General features: G+C 38.9%; 1 protein-coding gene across 1 annotated transcript in view; it reads right to left on the minus strand.

Annotated features, from left to right (window-relative positions):
* Positions 1-12,109, minus strand: part of PPP1R21 (protein phosphatase 1 regulatory subunit 21) — a 33,994-nt gene extending 21,885 nt beyond the window's left edge. The window contains exons 1-9 of the mRNA XM_048078412.2: positions 11,955-12,109; positions 9,626-9,694; positions 9,111-9,257; positions 7,910-8,011; positions 7,072-7,236; positions 6,913-6,971; positions 4,404-4,498; positions 2,313-2,365; positions 36-185 (exon numbers count right to left, since the gene is read on the minus strand). Coding sequence (XP_047934369.1) covers positions 36-185; positions 2,313-2,365; positions 4,404-4,498; positions 6,913-6,971; positions 7,072-7,236; positions 7,910-8,011; positions 9,111-9,257; positions 9,626-9,694; positions 11,955-12,011 — 897 coding nt within the window. The 5' untranslated portion in view covers positions 12,012-12,109. The remainder of the gene's footprint in view (positions 1-35; positions 186-2,312; positions 2,366-4,403; positions 4,499-6,912; positions 6,972-7,071; positions 7,237-7,909; positions 8,012-9,110; positions 9,258-9,625; positions 9,695-11,954) is intronic.
* Positions 12,110-15,201: the final 3,092 nt, after the last annotated feature.

Below are 15,201 nucleotides of genomic sequence, written 5' to 3' on the forward strand. Positions count from 1 at the left end.
TGAATATACTTACAGCTGAAATCAGTAAGCTTTACCTTCTGATTTAATGGTGATATAGTGTCTGTTGCAGAATCAATGGGAAAGATCTGGACCTTCTGCTCAGTGTATGTATGAAAGTTCAAAAGAGCTGTTACAAGCTCTTGAACAAAAGACAGTGCCTGGCCAGCAAGGTCTCGCAGCTTGAGCTGTAAAGACAAGTTATAGAAGTGATTGCATTTGACATGTACCTATTTAAATGTGAAAAATATTAGGTGCTTAGACACAAGAAAAAAATGCTGACTTCTTTCCTGCCACTAGTTCAGCATAAGACACATAACAGCAATTATCCACTTATAAACTTTAAAAATGAATTTATAAACTACAATTCCATTCCAAAACGTGTGTTTTTGTTCATTGAAGTGTTTGTATTCCATACAACAGATGATGCTTGCTTTTGCTGTATTTCTCAAACTATAGGCCACAAGAACACTTAAGAGGTTGTTACAACTACACAAGCAATCTTTGAAACAAATACTTCAAGATCAATAGACTGATAGCTGACCACAGCTCAGTTCTTTCACCGTTATGAAAGCAAGGAATTTGTGATAACTATCTGGAAGGAAACTTAAGTACTAAAGAAAACAAGTATTTTATTCTGGGGGCTCTCCAAGAATAAAAGGTGTCTGCTTCTCTAATCAGCAATGCAGTTCTCCCACCTGTACAGAACTGAGCTGCTGCTTGCATGAGGGTGTTCTTTAGCTTCAGTGCAATTGGAAGATATCCGAGAAACAAATCAAAAATGGGGCATTTTGAAAATGCAAAGGCAATGGACAAGAAAACCTTATTCTGTTGTGAATATGGAGTACAGAATAAGGGTAAAGTGACATTTCAGCCAAGAATGAGTTATCCTTCAGAGACGTATTGGTAATAGTTCAAGTGTCAAATGAAGTGAATCTCAATTGTGGATCAGGGATAGCTGCAAATAATTAATAGTCATTATACTCAGTTTGTGTATCTTAATTATCTATGCAAGAAAGGAAAACAGACAATACTACTGTTTTGCTGTCCTTTACGTTGCAGCCTGTGTTAATACAGTAGCATTTTGCCTCCACTGGCAGAGCCAGTCATAAAAATCTGTCCTGGAACATTTTCAAGACTGCAGATGTTGAAGCATGAAGCTGGCTGACAGAGTGCTACCAGGCAACAGTAAAGGGATAAACTCTGCATGAAGTTATTCAGATTTTTTTTTCCTAGTACTCAGCAATAGGCCAAATTAAGACTATTTCCATCACAAAATTGGACACTAGGTCACCAACTCTCACAACAGACATAAGGAACAAGGTCTCCTATAGACATACTTATGAAGAAAAGAGAAAGCAGTTAATTGAAACTTTTCTAGTGACATCCGAATGCACTACCTTGAAGGTTCTAGATATATCATACAAGCAAAGCGAAAATACTGTGCACTGAGGCACCTATCCTCACTAATAGCACAGCAGAAAAATACTGACTGCACCAAGGTATGTGATTTACTCCAGTAAAAATCCCAATACTCTTAGATATTCACAGAAAACTAGTTTTCACTTTTTAATACTAAGTTGCATTCCCAAGGAAGTTGATGAAGTTACAGTAATGAACTGAAACTCTGTATTTCAAGTTTAGTAGTATTTAAATTAATAAGGGTAATTGGGCTGTGTTTTGGTCAGAAATATCCCATAAAATGGGAGTGAACTAAAGCTCTCAGAATTACAACATTTATTCCTTCAAAAGATTACAACGTATGACAAATAATATATTATCTAGTATACACCAACTTACAAATGAAAACATTTTTCAGAGCTCGTGATGTGACCAAAGAAGCTGAATTTGAGGGAAACTAAAGATATCAAAGCTACCTTTTTTCCAAAAAAGATTAAGTCCTCTAAACTAAGGTAGATTTAACTTTAAAAATGAAATGTTCAGGTTCTAACTTACTGCAGGTTGACATAGTAAAACAGTATTTCAAGTATTTATCTTTAATAAGAGCTATATAGGCATTTTTGCCATTCTTTCTATAAAGATGTCACTTTATTAATACTTAACAACAATCACCAACCGGGAGTCAATGGACTGGCTCTAGGTCAGAGTGAGATAAGCAGATGACTTATTGCATATAAGAGTACAGACTGTCTTTAAGGAGTGCAGAGGCTTTGCGGACAGAAATTTTCTTGAAGTACCACAATAATAAGAAAGATAGTCTATCTTCTGCCATTTTAGGTTGCTGAAACAATTGTTTTCATTCAGTATCTGTGTAGAAAGTTACTTCTTTACATACAAAGTCAAAAAATACTTACCTGATATCTTCTGTTGTGTAATGGTATGTTCAGAGCATTATACCGATTTGATCCTACAGAACAAAAATTGAGATGCATATGTATTAAATCACGTTTTATTTTTAAAAAACTTAATGATATACAGTGATTTAAATAAACTCACTGCAGTAATAGTACAGTTTATGTAAGTAATAACTAAAAACATCAGAACAATGGACGTAATGAGGTTGGACTAGCCATCCTCAGTTAAGAACCATTACTATGACTAAACAGGAAGTCTTCCTATACTTGCCTCAGATTATAAATCTAGTTTAACTATCTGAACACCCTAAATTTGATAGCAAACAGTAGAATCTTCTTGCCCAGAAGAACAATATTCTTCACTACACAAGAGTGAAGTCTTTAAAAAAAATCCTTATAGAATCCAAGACTAATTTGAAATTTCAGTTACATCCCAGCAACTGTCAACAAGATCAATGTATTATTTCTTTAAAGAGCTCCTCTATGTACACAATTTGTTGATTGTTCAGAATAAGTTCTACTCCCCATATATTTCAGCATTTGTTTCAGTTACAGAGCACTTGGGATGATTATTCAGATAAAAATTGGAACACTTTTTTTTTTTTCCCAAAGAGGCAGATGTACATTTGTACCCAGAGAACAGCTTACAAAGTCTTAAGTATTTAAAAAGGAACATGTCCATGTCCAATTAAGTGCAATAAGCACCACTATCTAAGCTGTCATAAAAAGTTCAACTTCTTACTCTTTAAAAATCACCATTTGAAATTACTGAATGCTACTACCTGTAAGGAAGGGATTAAGAAAGTTCGTCTTTATCTTCTTGTTCTTGAAATCACACTTGATAATCAAGTAATCTGTTGCTGAAACTGAAGCCAGCTACTAGTTACATTTAAAACCAACTACAGAGCCAATAGCAAGATATTTGGAATCCATAGTAGACAATCATTTCCTGACTTTCTCTCACTATTCTGTCATTAAAGAGCTTTCCACTTCCGCACTGTTTTCTACACAAGCAAAAGTGTACTATGTGATCATGGCAGCTGAGCGAGCTGAGAAATTACGTACAGAGTTTTCGCTACAAGTATAACCACCTGTAGATGTCAGCCAGAGAAGTATAAGCAAGAAGCAGACAGCAGGCAAAGATCTTTACTTGTAAGAGGCAAGGAGGTAAATAAGGATTATCAACTCAAAGCACTGCTATCTAAACCTAATATGCTGTATGAGGGTCAACATCTCCTAAGGAGCTCTGTTTTTTCCAAGCCAAGACTCACTGTACTGCCAACCCAGTGGAGAACCTGGATGGCTCACCCCTGTAGCAACCAGCCAGATCAGCTTTTACAGAACGTAAGGCTGTCCAAAACATTAAGATTACTGCTAGAATAGTACACACTCCCTACCCAAGTGCAACCTCACATTGAGTCTATTCAAAAACAGCACTGATTTTGCATATATGGACTGATTCTGGTACCAAAGCACTCCTTCAGGTTAAAGTCCCTGTCCCAAAATCAAAGTACTTTCTTTCATGAAAAGATTACGTCCAAGATAAAACAATAAGTAAGTTGTAGTCTAGGTGTTCTTTGACCAGAGATGTGACATACTGACAGGCTTTCCACTAAGTACACAACATTATTTATGCAGTGCCTCATTGAGTCAGTATTACTGCAGCCACTAGTTTATTCCCAACTTACTGTAACTCTTAAATTTACCCCGACAAAAATATCATTCTTTGAGATGAGTACCTAAAGGCAGCTTTGTGGAGAAACTGGTAAGTTGACAGTGTTTCCTCATCTTTCACAATATTCTGTCAACACTAAGTAAGACAAGTGTTATGTTACTCAAAGGCTTTTTAAAGTTTTTATTTTCGCTTTACATAAAATATCAAATTTTAAGTATATATATTTAAGATCACTAAAAAAAAGATGACTAGCAACATGAATATATATTACATTTAGCTCGAGGTATCTGCTTAGATGTCCAAAATTTCTTACATCTAATGCATTTTAATTCTTAAAGAGTATTTCCTCCACATGGGTACCTAAAATTATAAAATTAAACAAGAGGACTAAAAAATCCAGACAAGGCAATACGTACTTGTGTCATTAAAAGGTACTTTTTCACTGATTATGCATAGAGATTCTTCCAGTCTACTGCCCAAAGCTGCTTGAAGATTCTTTAACTGTTGCTGACTAAATAAACAAAAAAGCACACACATTCAATGTAAACCTTTAAAATTTGATCTGTATCACCACCACCTTAGCTAACCCTAAGCAACCCTTGAGTGTACAGCTATCTGTCTTTCTAGATGTTAGGATGACTCCTATCTTGTCTTCTTTCTCCTGTGTCATATTTAGACTACAACAATGTATTTTAGTCACTAACAAACGCATTGAAAGATGCAAGAAAATGTTGTAAATCTTAAGTTCCATTCTCAATTAGCTCAAACTCAAACTGGGTTCCAAACTCAATTTTCTTTATAATCTTTACATTATTTTCCAGGTCCACATTTATTGCGTAAGCTATAAGAAAAGTATTCTTTTCTGCTGCAACTTGAATGGGAATGCAAGAGGGCCTTTATGTTAGTTACTTTATACCTGATATGGTATTTCATACCAAGTTGCTGATAATTCACTAAGTTGTCGCATCATAATTAGAAACATCTCAAAAGCCAAAGTTCTGTATTTAAGCATTGTTGTGATACCACCTGTTCACACAGGGTTTGGCAGTTGTTTCTGATGCATTCTTAAGTTATTTTTACTTAGATGTGCTTCACTTACATCTGATTGCATACACAGATGTGAATCTGAATTATTACTGTTTATCTGTATATTAAAGGTAGTAGTAGTAAAATATTCCAGCACATTTTTTTAAAATTTATACTGCATATTGATTTTCAGACTAAATTCCACACCTTACCCAACTGCGGCCCTCAAAATCTTCACTGTTTTGTTTTAGTTTGACATCTATTACTCCTGCACACATACTGGAGGGTGGGAGGAAAGTGTCAAAGTGATAGCTCTTTATTTTTTCCTCTTAAAAAAAGCATTCAAATACATGGAATTTAATCAGGACTGACAGGGAAGAAGTATCCAAATAGACAAGTATGATATTGAGAAACTGCTCAATAAGTAGCTCACACACACGAACGAAGATTTTTCTTCAAGAGCAGCCCCAAAATCGCATAGAAACTGTACAGCATAAACTGCAGTGGAATAGGGCATGATAGAAAAACTCAGATAAGTTGCAGTACATATTTTTCCCTTTTGTACTATAAAGGAATGGATAGTAAGTAATTTGATATATTTTGTTTTACATTCTATCCTTTAAATTTTCAAGGCATACATGCTGTCAAGTGTTGTATGCCCTTCACAGAATCATTCAGGTTGGAAAAGACGGCTAAGAACATCTAGTCCAACCCTTGCTTTCTAGAATAAAGCTTGGATTTAGAAGGCAAATGGATCCCTTCTGCCAAAAAGCTTGGGAAAACAGAAGAACAGTACTTTCATAAAGACATCTTCTGTCTAGTGTTCATTATATCTTAATTTTAAACACCAAAAATCAATAAGTATCAGGCTTTGTTTTTAAAAAGTCTCCCTTCTTAAATGGTAGGGACAATTTCTTACAACGACAGTAATTTTGCAGTCATCGTAAAAAATGACAGATGCGCTTTAAATTAAATAGCAGCAGATTAAGACTACATTTTCTTAAACGCCACAAAAAAGCAAGTAACAGCAAAACATAGCTTTCACCCTCTTTTACAAGTCACACTCTCAGTGAAACTCTGATCTTCATTAGAGTTGAGTTAATGAATTGAAATGAAAAGTATTTTTCAAGATTACCATTTGAAAGAAGGAACTTTTCATCTGACCATTTACTGTGCATTTATCCTTTACATCAAAGATCCAAACTGCAAATTTTTAAAAAAGGCACCTTAATAAAGAACTTCAGAGAAGTACACCTTAACCTGATTTGGCCCGCAGTCCTCAGCTTCTTCAGTTTTCTACAACTTGTCTTGAAAACAATGAAAGCATTCCAAAACTAACAATAGAATCCTTGAGCAAAAAACTTCAAATATTCTAGCTGAGTGTTTTACCTGCAAATACCAATAGCAAAAGCTATTGCTCAAAAGGCACTGGGGGGTGGGAAGAGAGAGAGGATTCTTGAAACTCTTCAGCTGGTTGTCTTGGCGTAACTTCACCAAGTCCCATCCCATCTGCTCCCTGCCTTCCCCCCCATCCGACCCCCCCACTGACATTTTTGCAAACTCGTATCTCTGTTTCATAGAAGTTCAGTGATTTCTTTACATTTTATAATGTTCCATGACAAAGAAATTTTTCAAATCATTCATCAGCTTCGCAGCTACCTAAAATAGCCTGGCAGATAGAACTGCTCTTAGTAAGAGCTGACTCTGGAACTGATTGTCTAGTTACATACTCAGCAGAAGAAAAATGGGTCAGACCTGCATGGTGTTGATGTTAATGTGCTATTGCCCCATATTTTGAGTTTTATCAACTTTTTTTAAAAAACATTATTACTCTTTAAAAGTAATCCAGCAGTCATTTATTTAAAGCAAATTTTCATTATATTAAATTAAAACACTCACCATTCTTCGGTTCGAAGCCTACAGTCCTTAGCTTCTCTTTCTAGTGTCTGAGACTTGATCTTTATGCAAGAAGATAATCTCACAATGTAAATACTGACACAGGAAAACATTTCATTTCAAAACTTTTTAAACTTGTCAAGTAACAGAAAAGCTCCTTACTTCCAATTTGGCTTTATCATTCTGCAGCTTTTCTATAGTATCTGTGTATTTCCTTGTTAAACTGTCCACCACAGCCTGATGCTGGGCAGCATCAGTTTCCAAAACTTCAAGTCTAGTTCTCAGCTCTGCTTCTAAGCGTTTGTGCTGCTCGTCTGCTTCAAAGAACTAAAATAAGAAAAGGAATCTTATATTAAAGTTTCATTTTACTACAGAACCTAGTCCTATGAATTACAATAATGTAATTAGCCACTCCAGGTTCAAAACACATACATACTAATTCTCAGACAAGTAGAAATTTGATACTGTTATTTACAGCGAAAAAAGAGATTCAGAAACAAAGTACTTCGTGTTTATTACAGACCTGCAATATCAAATACTTAAAATATTAATGGTGTAATTTGGGGAAATTAAACATGAACCACAAGGCTTTTTGCTGAAGTTTTCTAAACCAAAGTGAAGTACATTCTTGACTTGATTATGGCAATTTGCAGAAAACATTTTACACTTCAAAGCAAATCGTAAACTGTTAGTGAACTAAAAAGCTTCCAACACAGTACCAAGCATGAAAACTTTCAGTAGATTAGCTGTCACAAAAAGTTAAAAATTTAAGTGAGAAGAACGTATATAATATAATATATTCAACACAGTCTTAAGAATCTGAAGTCAGGATACTTTCTCATTTTGCAGGGGAACATACTTGTAAACAACAGTAGCTGATCTAATCTGCTATTTTGTATGTAATTAAACCTCTAAACCCACTAATATTCAGGTGTATTTTCTTCATCTTTCTCTAACTAGTTTTCTCAAGTAGAAAAAAAGACTAAAAGATTTTACTCACAAGTATATGCAGTCGTTCATTCTCTTCTATCTTCTTCTGAAGATCTTCATTGAAGACGCTTTTCTGCTCTTGACTCAACTGAGATGAAGATTCTGCACTTTTCTAAAAAAAAAAAAAAAAAAGCAGGTATATGCATTATCCCCAAGTATGCGGGGGTATCCTAAAGCACAACCCCAAGTGTATGAAAACACCTCCTGATCACTAATTCCCAGTAGGAGCACATTAATATGTATCTTAAACTGAAATATCTAAAGATACACGTATTGCGCACAGCATTAGCTTAAAAGCAGCACTTTTTCCTTTGCACTGCTGTTACCATACAGCGGTAGAACACTGATTTAATAAGGGCTAAGGAAGCCTCTACTCAGACTTCACATTCACACACACACAATGGTTAGTGCGGGCAGGTTCCCATTTGACATTATTTAAATCTTTCATGATTCCAAGCAGTTGGCAATATTAACCCCTACACACAAAGGCATACACAGGTCCTGGAACCAAGTAAAAGGCTCATTGTCCCGCACCAAGTGTCCATGTGTAAGCTGGTATGGTCACACCAGGGATAATCACAAGAAGCATTCTACAGCCTGCCACTGGATAATGCCAGGCAGCACCGGAGAACACAACATCTATGAACTAGAATACCTGAAATACTGTGGTACATTCCCCTCCTTCTAAAAAGACTGTGATCTGATGCAGATCATCTAGCAGAAACTTAATTTAAGTAGTTCTGTATGTGATTTACTTGGTCTCCCAGTGCAAGTCTCATAAGTAAGGATGACATTGAATTAGTAGGCCTATGTTCAAAAGAACGTACTCAGTGAGGCCCTAGAGCTAAAACTAAACAGAACATATCTAAAAGGTAATACAAACATCTTAAAGTAATAGAGAGCTACGCATTCTAACAGTTGAACAAGTAAGAAAAGTTGGAGGCAATGGTTTGAAAGCCTACTCAAGCCAGGCTGAGGTCCTTCAAAACTTGGAAATCCATCTAGTGAAGCTGCAAGTTACATAAAATGAAATAAAAGAACAGAATGGCCAAAATGCATTTAGAAGAAAAATCTACTTTTTTTTTAAGTTCTGAAAAAAAACATTAATCTAAAGACTTGATGCAACATAACTGCTGCTAGAAAACAGGATAGAACAGTGACAAGTGAATAACAGACATCTGCTAAGCAAATAGTTTGCCTTTAGCATATACCTTGTTCTTTTTGCCTCTAGCTTCACTTAATGCAAGTTCATCTTGAAGTAACTCCACCCGCTTGGCAAGTTGCTGATTTCGAAAGGTCAAGCTGTCCATTTCTTGTTGCAGTTTTCTCAGTGATTGATCCTTCAACTTCAGTTGCTCCTGAGTGACCATAAAAAAATAGATTTTAAAGCTGTCACACTTAATTTCATACATGGTTTTAATAAAAAGTATCATAAGCGCTCATTAAAAAAATTGCTTTCTTCAGTATTTGGACACTGATGAGGCATAAAGAATTTCTTATAAGCTAAAGAAAAAAAAACAGCAGAAGAATTAAGAAGCAACTTTCTACTTTTACAAAGTGAGCACCTACAGAGAACAATCACCACAGTAGCTGCAGAACAGAAATTCTTAACTGAATCAGTTTCCTCCTTCATTCTTTTAATCACAGCACTGAGTTAAAAAAACCTTCCGTTTACCTATTTTGTCACAGCTTAATACATCTGACATGAGCATTTTCTGGGGATTACCTTCAGAGCAGCAGAGTTCGCTTGCTCATCTACAACCCCTTTTTTCAGTACTTGGTTCTGAGCTCGAAGCTGGAAAAAAAAAAGATGCCAGTAACTAAGCAAGACAAAGAAACAACAAAAAGCAATTCACTAGAATGTGCAGAAAACATTGTATACATTCATGACAGCACTAGATGTGCGTTGCTTCTTCAAGAATTCTGTTCAAGCAGGTAGTTATCAGGTTGAAAAAAGTATTAGTTTCATATTCTGAACTGCCAAGAAACAAGACATTATTTAACCAGCTGAACTTCTTGGATCAAGTAAAACTTAATAACTATTTTGAAAATGAACAACTCAAATACAGTTAAGGTTTCAAGAACCGTGAACAATTACGGAAAAGTCGCAACTTCTTGCTCAGATACATTGCTACTTCTGCCTCTTCCCTGTTCTCCCCAGAACTGTTCGTGACTGGTTCTGGAACACAAGCAAAGCTCAGAATGAAGTCAAAATCTGTTTCAATTCAAGAAGAATACCTATTACCAGAAGCAGCAGATAATCCTGACAATAGCTTGACGAAAGCCTCAGGAAAACATCTAAAAAGCATACACGGAAAAGCCCTCTCAGACTTAATTATGAAGTTCACAAACCTGAGCTAAAAATCACTAAGGTGTAAAGTGCCAGTCAGGACACCCATCTGCCAGTCACTTTACAGAGTACCTCTGCAGTACTAAGGCCACCAACAGTCCCATCTTTCCATTTCTTGATGATTGCTTGAACCCCAGTTTCTGCAGTGGTAGTCTGTATTCATCTGACACATTTGAGTCCAGCTGTTGCAGATACAAATTAAAGGGGCTTGTACAGTCTGGCAGAAAGATAACAAGCAAGATTCAATGTAAAACAGCAACAGCTAACCTTTTCAGTACGATATTTCAATATATTTCAAAAGGTCAAAAGTCAATTGACATCACTAAAGACAGGCTTTTGCCCTGCAGTATTCCCATTGTGCTGCTCAGGCATCACAAAGGCAAGAGAAGAAACTTTCAAGAGCATCACAGATTTCCAAGCACAGGCTGTCCCCAGCAAGAAAAAGCAGCGCAGCAGCTTTCTATTCCTTTTTTTCCACCACAGCTACTAACGCAGGAACATGTCGGGTGCAGTGATAAAACAGTATGAACTAACTCAACTGTGCTGCACCAAGATGTCCAAGCTGAAGCGTGATGCACAAGTTGAAAGAGCTTTTTGAGTCCTGCTTCTTATTAGAGGCGCGTGAAAGACCAAGAAGCCGCAACTCAAAGGGAAGAAAAGTTTCTAAAAACACAAACCCTTCTGGACTGCTCTGAACTGAGAAGGAAAGTGATCCTTTGCCAGGTACTTCCCTTGTCGCTTCCTGTATCTATTGAGTGCTCGTCTGCCCCGTTCCCTGGCTTCCACAGCACCATTAGTGAACTGGCAAAGAGCTTGATAGGACCGCTCTCCTTTTCCACCTGCACACAATAACCTGCCAATTCAACAACTGATTATTCGCATGAAAGAGTTAACTGCAAAGGTGATCCCACAATGTCCTGGGGCTGCTCCACAAGAAACAGGATGAGACCAAAAAAATCGTTCCCGTGAGGAACCAACGAAGCATTGCAACTGACAGTTGCAAAATGAAGTTCAGAGAATGCTTTTGCACAACGTGATAATAAAAGAGAGGATCCGGTAGCTGGAACATTCAGAAGCTATAGTAAAAGGCCCGTGTTTCAAAGTGTCATTCAGGAGTCAAGCAGAAAAGCCCTCAGTTACCTTATCCTGAGCCATAAATTAATGTCCAAGGTACAGAAGGACCAGTGGAGAAAGCAACAAGAGCAGACAAAACCAGTGACAGAAACAACTCTTAAGTTGGGTTTTCTTAACATGTGGAAGTACTTATAAAATATACAGCTGTGAATGCTTTGGATTCCATCTAGTCTTTTATAGCAGCTCCAAGGGGAAGAGTATTTGATGACGTCTCCTTCTGTAACCTAAGGAAAGCTGTCAGACATGGTCAGTATCCCACGCCAAGCTCTCTGATGGTTGGAACACACAAAAACTAAGCGCTGGCTTTCCTTCCCAAGGCGGTAGGCGAACTGTGCCATTCGAGACCTACGGCCCCATCTTCTTTTTAGCGACCGAATACGAACGAGCTCCGGATTAAGCATCTTGCACGTACTAGAAGGAAAAGCGCCGTGCTGCGGGACGGGAGCCTCCGCACCCTGCGGCTGCGACACCGCCTCGCTCCCCCGCCCGCAGCCCCGCGCCCCCCCAGCCCCAGCCCCAGCCCCAGCCGCAGGAACGGGCCCGGCCCCCCGCGAGGCGGCGGCGGCGGCACCTTGGAGTACTCCTGGGCCAGCTTCTGGTACTTCCCCGGCAGCTCCGCCGCCGCCATCGCCCCGCCGCAGGAAGGACGGACGGACGCGCTTCCGGGTTGGGCGCGGTGACGTCAGCACACCGCCCCCTGGCGGCCGCGCGGGGAGGGGCGGGAGGCGGGGCTTCGGGCGGCGGCGCCGCCATCTCGACGCAACTTCCAAGATGGCGGCACGGGGCGGGCGGGGGCGGTTGGCATGGCAACAAGTGATGCGCCCTGCGCGGGCTCGTCGCTACGGGGCGCCGCCGCGGACAGAAAGCTGCAGAGCGAAGCTGCGGCGCCGGCGGGCGGGAAGGCGCCAGGGGGCGCGGGCGCCATTTTGGGGCAGTAATTAGGGCGTTGAGGCGGATCTGTGCCACCTCAGCCGGCTGCCAGACACCTTTGTTCAACAGCCTCCCCGCAGCTTCCCCACTAGTACACTAATTATCTCCTATTTTCTTTATCCCGTACGTTTGCTGTACATTTAAACGTGTATACGCCATAAGCACTTACCAGGCAGAATCTGAAGACATTGTAGTTGGTGTATTTGGTTGTGACATGCCCATCCAATAAAGATTTTTTTTATTATTTTTTTTTAAACGATTGAGATCAGGTGTGTAAGGAAAAAATAATAAGGCAAAACCTTAACGATACTTAAACAGCATATGCTGAGCATCTGGTCATTTGCAGGTTAAGGGCTTCCTAGTCTAGGATAGCAATGTAAAAGCAATTTACAATTTTTGTTTAGTTTCAATAGTATCTATGGTTTGTTTTTTTTCTGCTGAATTCTAGCGTGATGTCTTCATAGTCCTTCCTCAGTCGTAGGAAGTGCAAGGGATGCTAAATCATTGGTTTCTCACCTCCTTTTCTCTTTGTTTCCCTGAAGTAAGAAGTAGCCACCTACAATGGAAGCTAATCCTTTGTTTTAGTCTGTAGCTTTGATGGTGTTTGCTATTGTTTTCCTTATCACAGTAGCAGAGGTGGCAAACACAAATAGGACATGACAGGTAGATTAGCAAACACGTTTGTATCTCCAGAGGAATTCTTAGGTTGGAGGATATATCGCTGACCCATATTGCCAGGAACAGAGACTGCACATTTTTAGAAAGTCTTAAAGGGGGCAAAAGCAAAATACATGTTATCACTATTCATCCAAATGATCTTGATGCTGTTCCGCATGACCAAATGAGCTTAAATAGCTATACTGAAATAAGAAAGCTCTAATTTTTAACAGTAGGGCCATGATAAACTATTCCTTCTGCTCCATTTTGTATTCCCTACAGAAGTTCCTAAGAAAGTACTTGGAAGTACACTGCAATTGCTGTTCAGCATACCGGGGTTAATAATAGCCCACCTCACATGGTATGTCTTCACATGTCAGTGTGGTAATTTTTATACTGGAAAATTATTAAAAACATTTAAAATTGATTCTAAGCCTGTGTTTTGAGGTTTGATTCTCTAGGATGTATCTTTCCTGAAATGTAAGACTGAATTGCTTTGAGCATACACTGCAAAACGCGGTGCTCCTGTTTTGTCATGTGTTCAAAGATGCTTTTGTGATAGCATTTTCTCCTTGTATCTGGTGCAGTGAATGCTGGCAGAGGGGTTTCACAGATGAAAGCTGGGAAAGGATGCTGAGGGAGTTAGAGTGCATAGCTGTATCAGAGTGAAATGTTCCACACTGACTACGACAGCGATTCTGACTGGGCAGCTGTATTCAGGGTGGAATAACATGGACTTTATTTACCTGCAGCCATCTAGAATGGCCAGATCCAAATGTACGTTATATAGGACATTTATCATAGGATGTCATGCCAGCTTCTTGAAACACAAGCAGACTGAGTGGACCAAAAGATGGGTGCTCTTCCTGCTTAAAGGCTGTAAGGCTGACAGCTGACTGCAGGATTTTTAGGCTCATCAGAAACAGGTCTACTTCAATGTATTTTGAGCACCACCAGGCCAGCCTCTTGTATTTTAAAGTTCTGCCTTTAAACCAGCTTTTCATGGATCCTGGAGTCCAATATAATGTTAGCAACATATAATGTTGTAATTTATCACTGTTCTGGGGTGGTGCTTGGTAAACAGGTTGAGTCAAAGTTCACTGAGGTAACAAAAGGTTTAATTTTTTACTTTCTTACAGTAAATTATCAGATTCATCCTTTTGATTTGTCAGTGCAAATGCGGTGCTATTTTTCGTAGCTGTAAGAAGGGGAAGTGGCTTTACTGTGAAGCTCCCTCTCAAGCACTTTCTTAATACTCCCCACTGCCTAGAAAGCAAGCTTGTCCAACCCCTGCACCAGAGAGGTGCACAGTGCATGTAGCTGCAGTGTGGTGCAGTGATGCTCGCCCGTCATTGACCCGCTACGTGACTGCAAAAGACCGACCGATCCTGTCATCAGATGATCAGAGCAAGAGAGGTCAGCTGAGTGGAATGCCAAGCAGTGTGGCATGGTTGCCACAGAACCCCCAAAATATTGTCTTCTGCAAGGTCCACCCACATAATAAAAGAACACATTACCCAGCAGAATTTGATGCAAGCTGAAACATGACATGTTGAACAACAACAACAAAAAAAACCTTACCAAGGTCATGGCATTTTTGCTTGTCTTGTTGGCTTCACTGGGGAAAATAGAGAGCAAAGAATATACAGTGGATCAGAGGTTGTCCTTTTCTTACGTCTCTGCCCAGTGGGTGTTGAATTGTAGGTGGTATCTCAAGACAGATAATTAATTTAGGAATTACAGTGATTGTTTTGGTATGTTCTCCTTTCAAGCTCGTTTGTCCTCCCTTCTCTGCTCAAACAGTGCTGTCTGGTTAATCATAACTTGCACTTCACATATCCTGTGAATAGGTGCAGACAGAGAAACAAACAAAGAATATATTTTCAGTCATCCAGGATGTTTTCTGTGCTTTGGGAAAATAAACTTTGTTGCCATCCCTTGCATGCTTACAAGTATTCACAACAAAAGGGTTTCTAAGATCTGGAAAAAATTCAAAAATGATTGGAAGGGAGCCATCTTCAGTCATCAGACTATCACAAGAAATGCAAAAACCACATCCTCGGAAGCTGCAAACACCCTAAACTGGTGTTTTGTTTCTGTTATCTTAGCAACGGCAAGTATGAACAGCAGGATATGTGCTCACGATACGCACTCATTATTTCTCATGATGACTCTATAGCAAGCCTTTTGTTATATTATAACCTTTCAACTCTCAAAATCGGATTATTCTG

This window comes from Anser cygnoides, chromosome 3 (genome assembly GCF_040182565.1).
Source record: "Anser cygnoides isolate HZ-2024a breed goose chromosome 3, Taihu_goose_T2T_genome, whole genome shotgun sequence".
In the NCBI taxonomy this organism is placed as follows: domain Eukaryota; kingdom Metazoa; phylum Chordata; class Aves; order Anseriformes; family Anatidae; genus Anser; species Anser cygnoides.